Source organism: Coturnix japonica, chromosome 8 (genome assembly GCF_054131305.1).
Source record: "Coturnix japonica strain WE chromosome 8, WE-NBRP24, whole genome shotgun sequence".
Classification (NCBI taxonomy): Eukaryota; Metazoa; Chordata; class Aves; order Galliformes; family Phasianidae; genus Coturnix; species Coturnix japonica.
Genome location: NC_140670.1, coordinates 15,770,117 through 15,783,491, shown reverse-complemented (window position 1 = coordinate 15,783,491; position 13,375 = coordinate 15,770,117). Strand labels below are relative to the sequence as shown.

At 45.2% G+C, this 13,375-nt stretch overlaps 1 protein-coding gene across 3 annotated transcripts in view; it reads right to left on the bottom strand.

Annotated features, from left to right (window-relative positions):
• Positions 1–387: 387 nt before the first annotated feature.
• The window catches only part of LOC107315820 (uncharacterized), a 29,206-nt gene continuing 16,218 nt past the window's right edge, over positions 388–13,375 (bottom strand). For all 3 annotated transcript variants that reach the window (XM_015866565.3, XM_015866564.3, XM_085554428.1), the window contains exons 4-9: positions 10,772–10,958; positions 9,683–9,819; positions 8,452–8,478; positions 6,881–6,999; positions 2,758–2,886; positions 388–2,304 (exon numbers count right to left, since the gene is read on the bottom strand). In XM_015866565.3, the coding sequence (XP_015722051.2) occupies positions 2,781–2,886; positions 6,881–6,999; positions 8,452–8,478; positions 9,683–9,819; positions 10,772–10,958 (576 nt within the window). In that variant the 3' untranslated portion in view covers positions 388–2,304; positions 2,758–2,780. The remainder of the gene's footprint in view (positions 2,305–2,757; positions 2,887–6,880; positions 7,000–8,451; positions 8,479–9,682; positions 9,820–10,771; positions 10,959–13,375) is intronic.

Here is a 13,375-nt window from a genome sequence, read left to right as displayed (position 1 = left end):
CCTTAAGGGAGTGCCTCTTGCAGCTAAATGGTATGCGTGAAGCTTATCTGAAAATGCAGTTCATGAACTTATCTGCCTTCTGACCTGTCTTTAGCAGCCTGCGTTATTAATTACATGGCGATCAGAGGAGTAGTGCTGACCACACCTCAGATCAGAGGCGGTCATCCGGCACTGCTTTTAGTCGTGCACGCAGCGCCCGGCCGTGTGCGGGGGTGCGGCTGTCGGGGCCCGGCCGGGAGCTCGATGCCGCCCCACCGTGGGCTGGTGCTTGCGTGCTGGAGCCAGCGCTATGCTTGATGAGGCTGGGGGCTCTGAATAATATGCGGCAGTAACTGTACTGTAACTGTACTCCAGCCCTGGTCTTCATTAATAAGAGATCTGAAACCATTTATTTCGTAAGTGATGATTTTATTATTAAACTTAAACTGTAATACAAGCATATCTTAGAGTGGAGAACTATACAGTATGTTACACGTTATAAATATAGTCTTGAAAATACATGAATATATTTCATATAATGCCATAATAAAAAGAGTGCTAGTTCATCTTAATTTTAAAAACTGTAACACCTATAATGTGAGGAGAGTAGGGGATGGGGAAACACCAGTTCATGACTCTCTTGAAACCCTGCAAGTCCAGTTCTGCACTGATTCACATTCCTCATAGTGTCTGTACAGGTGGAGGGTGTAAGTTGAGGCAGAATTTCTAGCCCCTGGGATTTATGGAGATATACAGACTATTCACAGAATAATCAAATCATAAATCTCTCTAGCTTTGAATGAAGCTAGCAAGATATACAGTGAATAACCAAGTCTCACAACAGCAGCTACAGTTAATGATAACTGAAATATTAAACACAGCACCTACTTCAGGGTACTAACTGTGAGTCAGCACAAACTTTTTTTAGATGCTAAATAACAGCAGCTACACTGAACTTCACCTGCAAACTATACTTGTGCTAAGTAAACATGATCTGTTCTAGTGAGCAACAACTCTTTGCTTTGTGTTGCTGCTAGAACTGGGCTCAGAGAATCTCAGAAGAGATCCTGCTCTGCCTTGGAGGGCTCCAGCTGCTGTGAGTGAGTGAAGGGGAAGCACCTGCTGCTGAAGGGCTAAACCTGCTGAAGGTAGCGTGTTACTGTTGTCTCCTGAAATCTCAGTTCCCAAGGATGGACCAGAAAAGATTTTTAAATAGCGAGTGCCTAGTTTATGGTGTTATTGTAATTCAGGGGAGTAGCCTGCTCCTATAACAAGAGACCAAGTTGGTTTGCTTTAATCTTTACTTCATAGGCGTAAATTCTTTTGCTGGTAGGAGCTAGTGCACACAGATTATTGCAGCAGCAACAGCACCTTCAGAAACAGATGCTGTCATTTCTCTGAGCTCTGTGGAAACATGGCAATAAGGCACCCACCAAGCATGGCTGTAGCATTAAAAATAATACAAACTAGTAAGTCTAAAAGAGCAGCCCTGGGGGGGGGGGAGATGCAGAATATAGAGGGTGTGAGTAGCTCATTCTTTCAGCCCTGCTCTTCCAGAAGATGGGCAGCACAGCCTGGCAGAGAGCTGGGCTGCTGGGTAGCTGAGATGCTGCCATGGATGTACCCTCCCAACTCTCTAATATCCAATTCCTGCAGGGCCATTCCTTGTGTTGACTTCTGTGCTAGGATGGCACTGAAGTCAAGGAGTGTTTGCAGAAGGTGCAGCTGGTGGTGGGTTTGTGGATGGCCCTGGGAGAGAGCTTGGCTTAACAGACTTTTGTTCCTGTTGCATCTGAGTAAAACTGCATAGCTGGTGAGGTGCTGCTGGGAAGGGAGGAGTGTGCTGAGGGCAAGCAGCCTGCAGGTGGCTACATTCCCAATGGCCATCTCTGCGCCTGGCAGTAGGTATGGTGCTCCTCTGGCCAATGTGAGGCTGAAGTTCATTTCAGCTGTAAGAGGTCCCCAGGAAGCAATGATAATTTAAAAGCTTTGGTGGTTCAGGTAGTACTGTTCCTAGCATAGATAGGAGGAAGAATTAATTACCAAGTCTCATTTAAAAGCCTCTCCTGGTTATGGCACCATGATGGTGGCTGCAAGGTTCTTCTGTGGCTTTTGAATATGCGGCAGGTTCAGGAGCGAAGCCATAGGTAGCTGAGCATGCATCTGTCCACAGACCTTTATCCACCTCCACATTACTTCTTTCCCTTCCAACATTCAAATCAGAATTGCTCTGCCAACAGCCGGAGGATGCTGAGTGTGCAAAGCTGCACAAAGCACCCCTGGGCTCTTCCATTTTGTGTCCGTCACTGTTCCCTCTTCTCCTTCCTGAAACAAAAACACGTGATGAATGTGAGGGACTAGAAAGAGTTTTTCTGCATTTACCCAGTGGGCTGAATCTGTTTCTTTTATCATGGGCAGATTGTTTCCCAATATATGTTTTCTTTATATTTGGCAGTATTTGACTAAGACTGCAGATAACTGAACTTGCTGCTGCATTTCTTTCTGCATTGAATGTAGTGCAGAATGCCTGTGTGATGTAGGCTAAATGACTACAATTGCCTTAAATTAGCTGTTATTTTTTTTTTTCTTAAGGGGGGCAGTGTGTGTCTGTTAACTTGAAGGTATGTGGGCCAGACTTCAGCTGGCATAAATCCATACAATCTGAACTTCAGTAATCTGCTCTGTACCTGTTAGAGTATATCTGGATGAGGGAACAGTACTGCATAATTTCTGTGCTGAGTGGAGGGAAAAAAAAACTAATGCAAGATGCTACTTTACCTTGTCCCATTTAACTTGGGCTATCAGAAGGGCCATAGGTTTTCATTCTTTGTATTTTGTCCCAGAACAATCATGGAGTTCCTTTCAGTTCTCTCAGCTTTCCTCAGTTCTGAAGACGTACTATCTGGCCTTAATAAAATGAAAAATACAATTGAAGTTGACAGCAGTCAGCACACAGAATGGTGTTTTTAGCACTAATATGCTGTGCATATGTACCCACCATCCAAACAGTACCCAGCGCTGTTTCCCCATGCCAGCCTGGAATTCCAAACTACATGCTGATCAAATACTTGTGGCAGTGTCCAAAAGAAACCCAAAACACTACAAAGTGCATCACTTGGTGTGATACTGCAAAGAGGGAGGGAGAGAGATTGGTGGCTCACTGTCACAGGGGTTAAACAATTTTGGCCTCCAGAAGGAAGTGAGGAATTGGGAAGAACAGGACTAAAGGACTGAGCTCACTGCTTAGGCTGTCTCCAACTTTGTTGTTGTTGTTACTTGTTTATTGCTTCCCCCTGCAGTCAATGCAGTGCATGCTGTTTGCTTGTAATGGCTTAGACCTCCTGGACTTGGGGAAGAAAAATCTTTTGGAGCACTTTGTAAAAATAGCTGCTGTTTGAGAAACAGAAGCTGTGTGTTGTTGTGTGTTGTTTTGTGTCATTTGGTGATTATTTTTTTTTTAATGCAACATTTCAAAGCAGTTCAAATGTGTAACAAATAATTCATTGCTATCTTTGAGTTGAAAAACTGCTCAAATCACAAACCACAACTGATGTGACACTGACTTCTATTTTCTAGGTACTGATTTTTATTTATTTTTTTCTTTCTAAATGTTGTAGATTTTCTGTTTCATTAATTCTGGCTGAATTTATGCCTTGATGCTTTAGTTCTTTGGTTGCCTCTGCCCCCCTGGGAGTAACTTCCTCTATGGAGAGTGCTGCTCAGACCCGGGCCTGCAAGCTCTGGGTTATGGAATTTCAGTCTTTGCATGAGGCTGCTCTGATTAGGAGTTCTGGCATATTGGTGTTGCACTGTACTTCCTAGCTTACTTCACCCTAACCACCAAGTAGCCGTCATCCAGCTGTAAGCTTTCGGTGGCTGTCAGATCGAAACTAACGTCCTTGCCCATGAAAGATACCATAACCTGAGGTTAGCTCAAGCCTACGCAGGTACCTTAGAGCTGCAACTCCCATAGATAAATAGGTGGATATGTCTGAACAAGAGTGCCAGCCTGCGATTATCTGAAGTTTCCCACATTAGAGCCTGCCCTAGGAAGGGACTGCAGATAGCATCAGAAAAGCTCCTGAGCTCAATGGCTTTTGTGGAGATGGCTGGGCCTGCTTCTCAGCTGCAGTGAGGGTGAGCAGAGGGGGACTGAAAGTCTCCTGTGTACAAAAATGGTACTGGGGAAAATAAGGGTAAAATATCTCAGAGGAACTTGCGTGCTCCTACTGGTTTCTGGGGACTGGTAGTAATGCAATCTAGCTGGAGGCAATTCCACTTGTACTTGATAATGTCAGATGGAGGGGCAATACACTTTTCAAGGTGGGCTCCTTGCAGAACTTACAGCCCAGCTGGATTCTCTCCGGTCTGTGTCAGTCTGCAATTATTTATTCGGGACAAATATTTGACCTTCTGATGCCAGATTGTTACTTGAGAACAGTCTTCTGTCCCTGAAACCAGCCATAACACAAAGAGAGAGAGTTCTTGTCTTAGGGGTCATTTGAGCTGGAAGTAAATTCCTCGCTCTTTGTGGAAGGTACATCTTGCAAGGATCTGAGCAAGAAATCTACTCTTCTGTTATGTGTCAGGCTCAGGTCCATGATCTGTTAAATTCATAAAGCCATGACCAAGCTGTCCATCAACCTCTTCTCGCCCTCTGAGCAAAACAGACTTTGCAGGAGTGAAAGTGCTACTAGGAGACAGAAAACGAAATAAAACCCTGAGCTTGATTGGAACTATATATGATAAACCACTGAGTCTTGTGCCAGTGTATTTACCTTGGCAGGCTCTGTCTCTCCTGCTGGAAGAACCAAGTTCTCTCCCTACTATGAGAATTCTTTTGTGAACTTTTTTTAATAAAAAGAAGAAAAAAAACAGACAAAAGAAAAACAAAGCCACCGCCCTGAAGCAGGTCATTCATCATAAACAGTGGGAGCATGAAAGGGGATTTGCTTTGACCTAGTTACAAAAACAAACAGACTTTCTCCAATTGCCTGAATGACTCAAATGGGCCTGAGCATCAAAAGCAACAAATGTGTGCTTTCTTTAGAGCTATATGTTAAAGTGGGACACCAGGCTCCAACCTGCTCCAGTTCATAGACCTTGAGAGATGTCTCTGAGCCCAAGGAAGCCTGGGTAAGCAAAAGCCAGCCAGTTCTGTGTGCCTGCATGTACAAACAGGATCGGGTGCCAGGACAAACATGTTTCATAAACTGCAACAAAGACAGTGGCTTTAAATGTGGAGAATATCAGGCCTTCAGTGCTTATGTTGCCAAGTGCCGCAGGCAAGTGAGACTTTTTTGCTTTGCCATCATAATACTGCTGCACCACGGGCCTGGCTTTCTGTCCAGCATTTGCGGAGCTGTCGCTGACTTACTGAGGCTCAGTGTTTTACTTTAAATGAGTCTGAGGGTAGTTAGGTACCTGAAATGCCCAAAGAGCACTGTTCTCAGCTTTCTAAGCACCAGCAAAAATCCCAAAGTCAACATATTGCTATTGCAGGATGTATGCTAGAGAGCTTGAGCGAATACAGATAGGGCAGGTAAAGAGAGCTGGGAAGAGGGAATGGAGAGACTTCAGGGACATGAGATGGGTGAGGGTGTCTATGCCTTTACATTAGAGAAAGCTATTTATCAGCTATGGGAAGCAGCTTGGGAAAATCAGCATACCAGGTGTCTTGGGCTGCCCAGTTTCGGTTAGGTGAAAATCATCCCTTTGGCAATTCATTCTGCAGCCTTTCTGTGTTTTATTGTCCTATATACATGCAAAAGTAGCTCTGTTAGGAGCTGCTGGGATGGCCTTTCAGTAGAAGAAAATGGATTTATTTAGCCCGTAATTCTCACCCAGGGAGTGCTGGCAGCATCCTCGGTGCTGCACAGAAAAGGCTGTGGGGGGTGGCAGAGACAGCGCTTTTCTGAAGCCCACATGGAGTCTCATTTTTTTTTTTTAATTTTTTTAATTTTTTTTTTTTTTTTTCCAGTTTTAGAGGGCAGGTTCACAAGAGTTTGTATGTTTTCCCCAGCTGGTTCACCATCTATTTTAGATGGAACTGTTTGATCTCTTTCTGCTTGTGGTCCTTTCAGTTTCACAAACAATAGGAGGAAGCTTGCCTGTTACTGTGTATTTGGGCCCCAGTTAAGCTTTTCCCAGCTGGAAAAATCAGTCCGTGAACTACAGAGTGTTTTCTCCAGCTGTAATTACAAGATTTCCAGTTCCCTTATGCATCTTGTAAGGGTAGGTAGAGCTATCAGTGGGAACAAAGGGACATTCCTGAGTGGTCAAACAACTGCTGTTTCCCTACCCTTGCCCCTCTGAAAACTCAAGGAGGGCTTAAGCACATCCGAGCTGTTCCCCTTGAGGTTACCAAGATCTCAGCTGAAAAAACACATGGAGGTGCCCAGCTCCACGTAATACTCCTGCTTTGGTGAGATATCCAGACTTTCCCTGTTACCCTCTTATAGGCACAAACACCACAAATACACCAGACCAGCTGGGAGAACTTGGCAGGCATACAGAAAAGATGGGTGCAGTGGGTGCTGTTATCAACTTGGATGGAGAGTGCTGCATGTTGTAACTCAGACAGCAGGCTGTAGCCTGCCTGGCTAACTCACCTGAGGGACCAGCACAGATTTCTTAATAGATGTAGCAGTTAAGTCACTGGAGTGGCCCTTGCTAGTGATGACTGGGTGGGCACCTCCTTGGGGACTCTAATGTTTTTGTCATTCTCATGTAGGTAACATTGTTCAGCTGGGATCTTAGAGCACCTGGGCAAAGGACTGCACTGGCCAGGATGCTCTCATACAAGAAAGCAAGCAAGGAGGGCCTTCATTCAAAGAAGTGTTTTCTAGTTGCCACCAGCTGCACCAGCACTAAATGAAACCTTCCCGCAGCTCTGTCTTACCTGTACAACTGTGGGCAGGACCTCTTCAGAGCAGCAGAAGTCAGACCCAGCTTGCTTTGGTTTCTCAGCCGTGTCTTCCTCATAAGATCTCTCACTTTCCCCCAAGCATGGCTCTCACCCTAGGGATCAAAAAGAAGCTGGGACCAAAGTTGATTGCTGGCAGGCCTCATCTGGCCACCCTATGATACTTTCAGGTACTCTAGGTTGGTGGGAAGAGGGGAGCTTCCCTCTCAGAATGCATCCCAGGATAAAGGGATATATTCCTAGCAGAACTGATATAGGGCTATGACTGCCACAGTTGTGCAGTTCACCAGTGCATAGAGTGCAACTGTAATGAGCTGCTTTATTTTGGACAGATAGGAAGAGCCTTGGTTTTAGTTCAACCTAGCACTTGTCTGGTGAGTGCTGAATAGCTGCCTAAAGGCACGTTGCACCTTATTGTTGCACTGTGCTAAAGGAAAAGAGAAGTGGTTTGGTTTTCTATCAGCTTACCTGCACCCATTGCAGGGGGGTGGAGAGGGGCTTTACATAGCAAACAACCCAAAAAAGCAGCTTGAATCTCTTTCCCTTTTTATTGGACCAGGTGCATTGGTATCAGCCTTTCTCAAGGTGTCAACTTTTTGTGGCCCCTGAATTAGAGGGCACCAAGCCTTTGTCTCTCTGTCACGTCCACAGGCTGCAGCTGTTGGGAGCTTCCATTTGAAATGCTAATAGTGATTATCAGGTCAGGGAGTCCTGTGAGGCCCTCCCTAATGTTTGCTGTCTTAGGATGAACTCATTTAGACTTATTAGCTTGGAAGAAATGGGTGTCAAAAAATGTTCTGAGGGGTTTTTTTTTCTACGTTATTTTAAGTTTCCTAAAATAATGGCTGGGAAACTTTGGGAGCAGAAGGGAAAGATCATGTTCTGGGGTAGAAATGTTGCTGACGCACATTTTGGTGAAATTCCCAGAACCACTGTCATGTTTTGGTCCTTGTCCTGAGCTGCCATCCCACAGTGCCACCAGCAGAGCACGTGCTCCAGGACAGCACCGTGAGCCAGGGACACTTTGGCAGCTGCCGAAGCAGAACCTATTGCAGCAATTCTTGAAGCTCTGCTGAATTTCCACTTCAAAACTTCAGATGAGGTCATGGGCTCAGCTGAAAACTGCAGCGTTTTCTGTGCCATTTAATTAATTGCCTGTAAGTGAGACTATTTACTCAAGGAAATATCAAACCTTTGTGTTTCTTACTAGGATTAATGTGTGCTGCGGCAGAGTTCTGAAGGCCTCAGCAGCTCTGCACTGTGGGAAGGCGGTCCCTGGCTGTGCCAGAGCCGTCCCAAAAGAGCCAGCACTGTTAATGCCACAAAGGCTGAGCAGTTGCCTTTTCCTGAAAGCTAGCTAGCCATTGCCTATTGTGGGAGTGGGAGAACAATGAACAAATGCAGTAAGTCATAAAAATAGCATATGTGATCTGTTACTTTGGGGGTCAGTGAACCTCTTTTGCTATGTAAAATTCTGCATGCTTTGGGAGCTCGGCCCATGGCAGCGCAGATGCAAGTAAAATATATTCCACAAAGGCAGTACTTACCAAGCAGTTCTTGCTGGTATCCAGACCCTATAAGCAAAGAAAAATAGACTCATAAGTACTGTGACCATCTCACAGAGCTGGGAACAACCTGGACACTGTTCTCAGATCTGCCCTGGATTTACCCATAGCCTTGTCGAAGCCTTTATCTCTTTGTGGTTCTGCCTTTTACACATGGATGGTAATCACTTCCTTTACTTCTTGCCTCTTTTTTATTCAGGCTGCCAGTTCACATACCTATCGCATCTGGAATGGTGTGGCAGGATTCCTGTACAGCTCCTGCAGCTGTAAAGGGGCATTACATGTCCAGAGTACCAAATACAGGAGTGACTGTGCTAAGATGTGTTGTAGGAAGGCTGCATTAGGATTCAGTTTAAGAAGCATGGATCTCAGTTCTGCTGTGCCATGAAGTAAGTAATTAGGGCTTCCCATGCACTTAAAATAATGTTCATACCCAGTACTTCGCTAGACACAAGTCACAGCACTGAGCACCTTTCAGGATAAGTCCTTGATGGTGTTTATGGAGTTCATGCAAATGTTTGCAGCCAATTTGCAACTTTACGTGGAAATTTCATGAGAAAGTCTTTCCCGTGAGAGACTTACTCCTTCCTCCTTCCTGTGGGGCTGGGAATACTCTGATTAGAGCCTCTGCGCTGGTATTTCAGCACTTCTGATCCCCCTTGGAACAGTAAAGTGCTGAGGCAGCCACAAACAATGGGAGAGAGAGGGAGAGGAAAAGCATTTGTCTTAGCTTCCTTGGAATTTAGTGATAGGGCTTCCCTGAAACAAGCTTTGAGGGTTGATGTATTACACTGGTATGCTGCCAGTCTGGCAGTTAGCTACAGGCTGACCCACTGAAATTGTTATATGCAGTAATGAACATGTGCTTGCTTTAACCTTGCTGGCAGCAGTACTGAAGGTGCTTAGAACTGACCTCGTGCATCAAACTCACTGGTGTTGGTAAGAGCTAAAGCTCATGCTGCTGTCTGCAGAGCTCCTTTCCCTCACATTAGGTACCTTGCTCTGTGCCCTTCTTGCCATGTTAGCATACTGTCTTTATTTGAGTCTGGGACCAGAGGCATACAGAGCACCCTTGCCTGCATGCCCCAGCTCTGGTGGGAAGCAGACAGTGTGGGCTTGTTCTCCCACTGCCTGACTTTGCATTTACCTGAGCAGAACTCCCTCCTTCCCGCACAGATCCCACCCAGAGCCAGGCAGCAGGTTTATCACTCACCTTTCTGGCTGCAGGATCCTGTCTTTCAGCCATGCCACCACCTTCTCTGAACTCATTCTCCTTGTTCCTATTGTTTGATGACTTCCTGAGTCCTGCCATTGGATGGCTGTTTCCTGATTCTGGGTATCTCTCACTTCCTGCAATGAAATGCAAGGACTTATATTTCTGCTCATGCTTCTCAGCAATATCCTACTAGGAAGGTCTGTGGACAGTGCTGCCAGTAACAGGGTGAGTCCTTTTGAGGTTTAATGACTGACTGAAAACTTTCTCTTTGTGCCACAACTTGGTGCAAGGAAGGTAAATGATCCAAGCTAGTGCCTGATAAGGGCAAATTTTCTGTTGCTTTCCTCGTGGTCTTATTTTCCTTTCAGCCCTGCTCTGAAACTGCCAATAAAGAGAGTTTCTGAGTTTTGACACTAGAGGGCCCAAAGGCTGTTTACACAGTGACCCAGTTCTGCTAGAAACATGTTGAAGTTCTGTGTTTCACAGGCAGGCTGAACTTGAAAGTTTGAAATAAACTAATTAGGCTCATTTAGCTTGGTGATTCACAGGTAACATTTTATCTAGGCTTTTCAGCTGGCTTTACACGATTAGGCTAAACCCAGTCATTCTCAGCCTTCTGGAAAAGTTGGTCTCTGGACCAGGCTTTGCAGCTGGGGCTTATTTCCTCTTGGTCTACTGAGTATGTCATCCTCCAGGAATGTGTTCTTTGCCTGCGTGAAAGGACAGGAAGGAGACTAATAGCAGATGTGAGGCTTCCCACCTTAGATAAAACCATACCTTGGCTGGGAGGATTTTAAAGCCTCATGGAGGAGCTGTACTAATGGACTTGTTCAAGTTTCCAAAACGGAAACACATCTGGTAATATATTTGGCCTAGCCTCTGTAGCCACATCTACAGTGGGCAAGAAATCCCATTTCACAGTGAGTATTCAAGGTATTTCAAAATTCATCTTTTAATGGGACACAGCCTTAGTTGGGAAGCTGGCACCTTCCTATCTGCCTGTCCTATGGAAAAGGGGGTTGCTGATCAGCTTGTCCCACCAAGTGGTGACAAATAAGAGGGCAGGTTAGGGGCAGTCAAACTCACCGCGGTAGCTGCTAAGCTTGTTGGTGCTTGCTCCTATTTCTGGGATGATGGAAAGATCAGAAGGGTTTCCAGTCTGAACCAAGAGGCTGTGAGGTCTGCTCCTCCCTGCCAAAAGTGTCTTCATGTCTTGGTACGAGTTGAGGAACATGCTGGCAGCTCCACAGGAGCAATGCTGCATGAAGTACTCCTACACCAGAGATGAAGAAAGTATGCAGACTGTGAGACTGCAGCAGCTCAAGGTAATGGGGCAGTGTGAAGGTGCAGACAAATTGCAAGCATTCCAGTCCTGGGATACTCAGCCTTGTCCTGAGACCTGTCAGGACCCAGGTAAGGCATTTATCTCTCTGTGAGGCAGAGCAGCCTAGAGTGGCAATGCAGATTTTTCATGGATTCATTAGTATTTGACATGAACTGCTTGGTGTTCAGCAACTTTTGGGGTTTTTCCCAGAAGGAGTTGAAGGCAGTTTTTAAACACAGAGCTGCTCAGCCAAGGCAGTTGTGCAAATAAACATCCATTATAACAGACTAGCGTTTTATGATAATGTTATTTGTTTTGGACCATGCACAGACAACAGTATCTTGTGTTTTCATTGGTGGGAGGCCGTAACTTGCTAACATGTTACCAAACATTCCCCATATGTGGTGCTTCTGCTGTAGCTGATACAGTGGGAGACAGAGCCTTTCAACCTCGTGACTGACAGTTTTAATGTAACATCTCATTTGGATATGTTTCATGTGGCACTCTGCAGTACCTGTGCCTTTGGGGGTGCTTCGAAAAGCTGATGAACTATGTTGCTTTCTGCCCAGGGCACTGAGGTTTCTTTGTAAAGCAAAGGATGTGAAGCAACTGTGTTCCCTACGCTCCTCGGTGTCAACTCTGTACACAGCCCCTGCAATAGGTGTGTCTGGGAGATCTCTTGGTAAGTACAAAGTCATTGAGATTGTGAGACCTAACGGGATCCCAGTAAGCTTCCTGGTTCTTTGTGGAATAAATCCATACAGCTCTATCAGCTGAATGCCTTTGGAATTGTCCTCAGTCTCTGTAGGGGTTTGCCTTTGCAGGTCTTGAGAGCAGCAATAGGAGCACATATATCATCTCTTAATAGCCCCCCCCAACCCATTTCTATGCAGGCCTATGACTTTCCTGGGCATGGAAACCTTTCTGTGTTCACAGTCTGCTTTGAGAGTAAAAGTGCTTTGGCAAGTAGCCTTAAGATGCCCCCCAAAATGTAATGTGGACTTCAGTTGCTGTATCCTGTGGCAAAGAGTGGTAGTAGAGTTTCTTTTCTATACAGAGAACTTCTATACAGAGAAGAGTCACTGAAGAAGAAAATAATGGAGAATTACTTGAATGTAGGAGATGCAGGCACCACAGGAGTATGGGGAGAGCACTCAGTTTTGTAGAACACATTGCAAGTGCTGAGTGTTACAACTGTGCAGTTCCCCACAGAGTATCATGGGACATACACAGGCAGGAAGGCTGTGCTGAGAGACCTTGGAAAATACTGTGAAGACTAGTTTCAAATGTTTACATAAAAGCCTTTCATTTTAATGGAAGTTGGAGGATGGAGCACATATACCAGATGATGATTTGACCCTGAATTTGCAGCTTATAAGGGTTGCTTTGGGCAATGACTCAGTTGTAGAGCTTCAGGAAATGTGCTAACAATTCCCAGGCTCCATGTAGGAGGCTGCATTCCTCTGCATGTGAGAGATGAGTACATGGAAATGACGAGGCTCACTGCTCTGCAACCTGACTCACAACTTGGCTTCAGCTCTGAGAAGGAGCCGGTCACCTACTGCAGATCCAGTCCCAGCAGGTGGGAGAGCAGCACTGGGGGAGGAATGATGGTGTCGGCAGAATGAAAGACTTGTCACAGCATGGCGGGAAGAAATAGCTGAGTGTGACAGACCCCTTGTGTTCCTTTGGGGGTGATAAAATAAATAAAAGGGGAGAAAGGGAAGGGAGGCAAAAAGGTGGAAAGCTGGTATGGTGGCCAAAGAAAAGGAACTGAGAATAAGAGGTGGTGCGGAGCTGAACAAAATGTTCAGGGACTAAAAACATGCTGTGTTAGGAGGAAGCTGAACTGATTTGAAAATTTAAGTCAAATTTCCCAGCCAGCTCTGGCTGATTTAGAAAATAACTAAATAAAATGTAACAAAAATGAAACAAAGGACAAATGGGGGCACTAAGATGTTTCATGTCAAATACTTCCTTTTGGCAGTTCAGCAGAGCAGTAAAGTGAAACAAGCATAGATGTTGGGTAGTGGTACCACCGATTCTCTCTTCTATTGTGTCTATTTTGTGGGAAATTTTGAGACTTTGACAACATGAAAATAGAAGGGAAGGAAAGAACTTGCAATACAAAACGTGATTGTTACATAGGTCCATGGAAGTTTTGATAACACTGTCAGAGGGAGATGCATTCTTAGGGCATTTTTAACTGCAGAGAAATGAAAGATACCAAAAGAGCTGGCCATGGCATACGGTGAAGGGTCCCTTTTTAACTCAGCAGAAACAAGCAAATGGCAGTTAGGGCATCTGGGAAATAAAGCTGGATAAGAAGAGAAATCTAAGCCCACTCCAAGAGAAGCTGAGCCCTC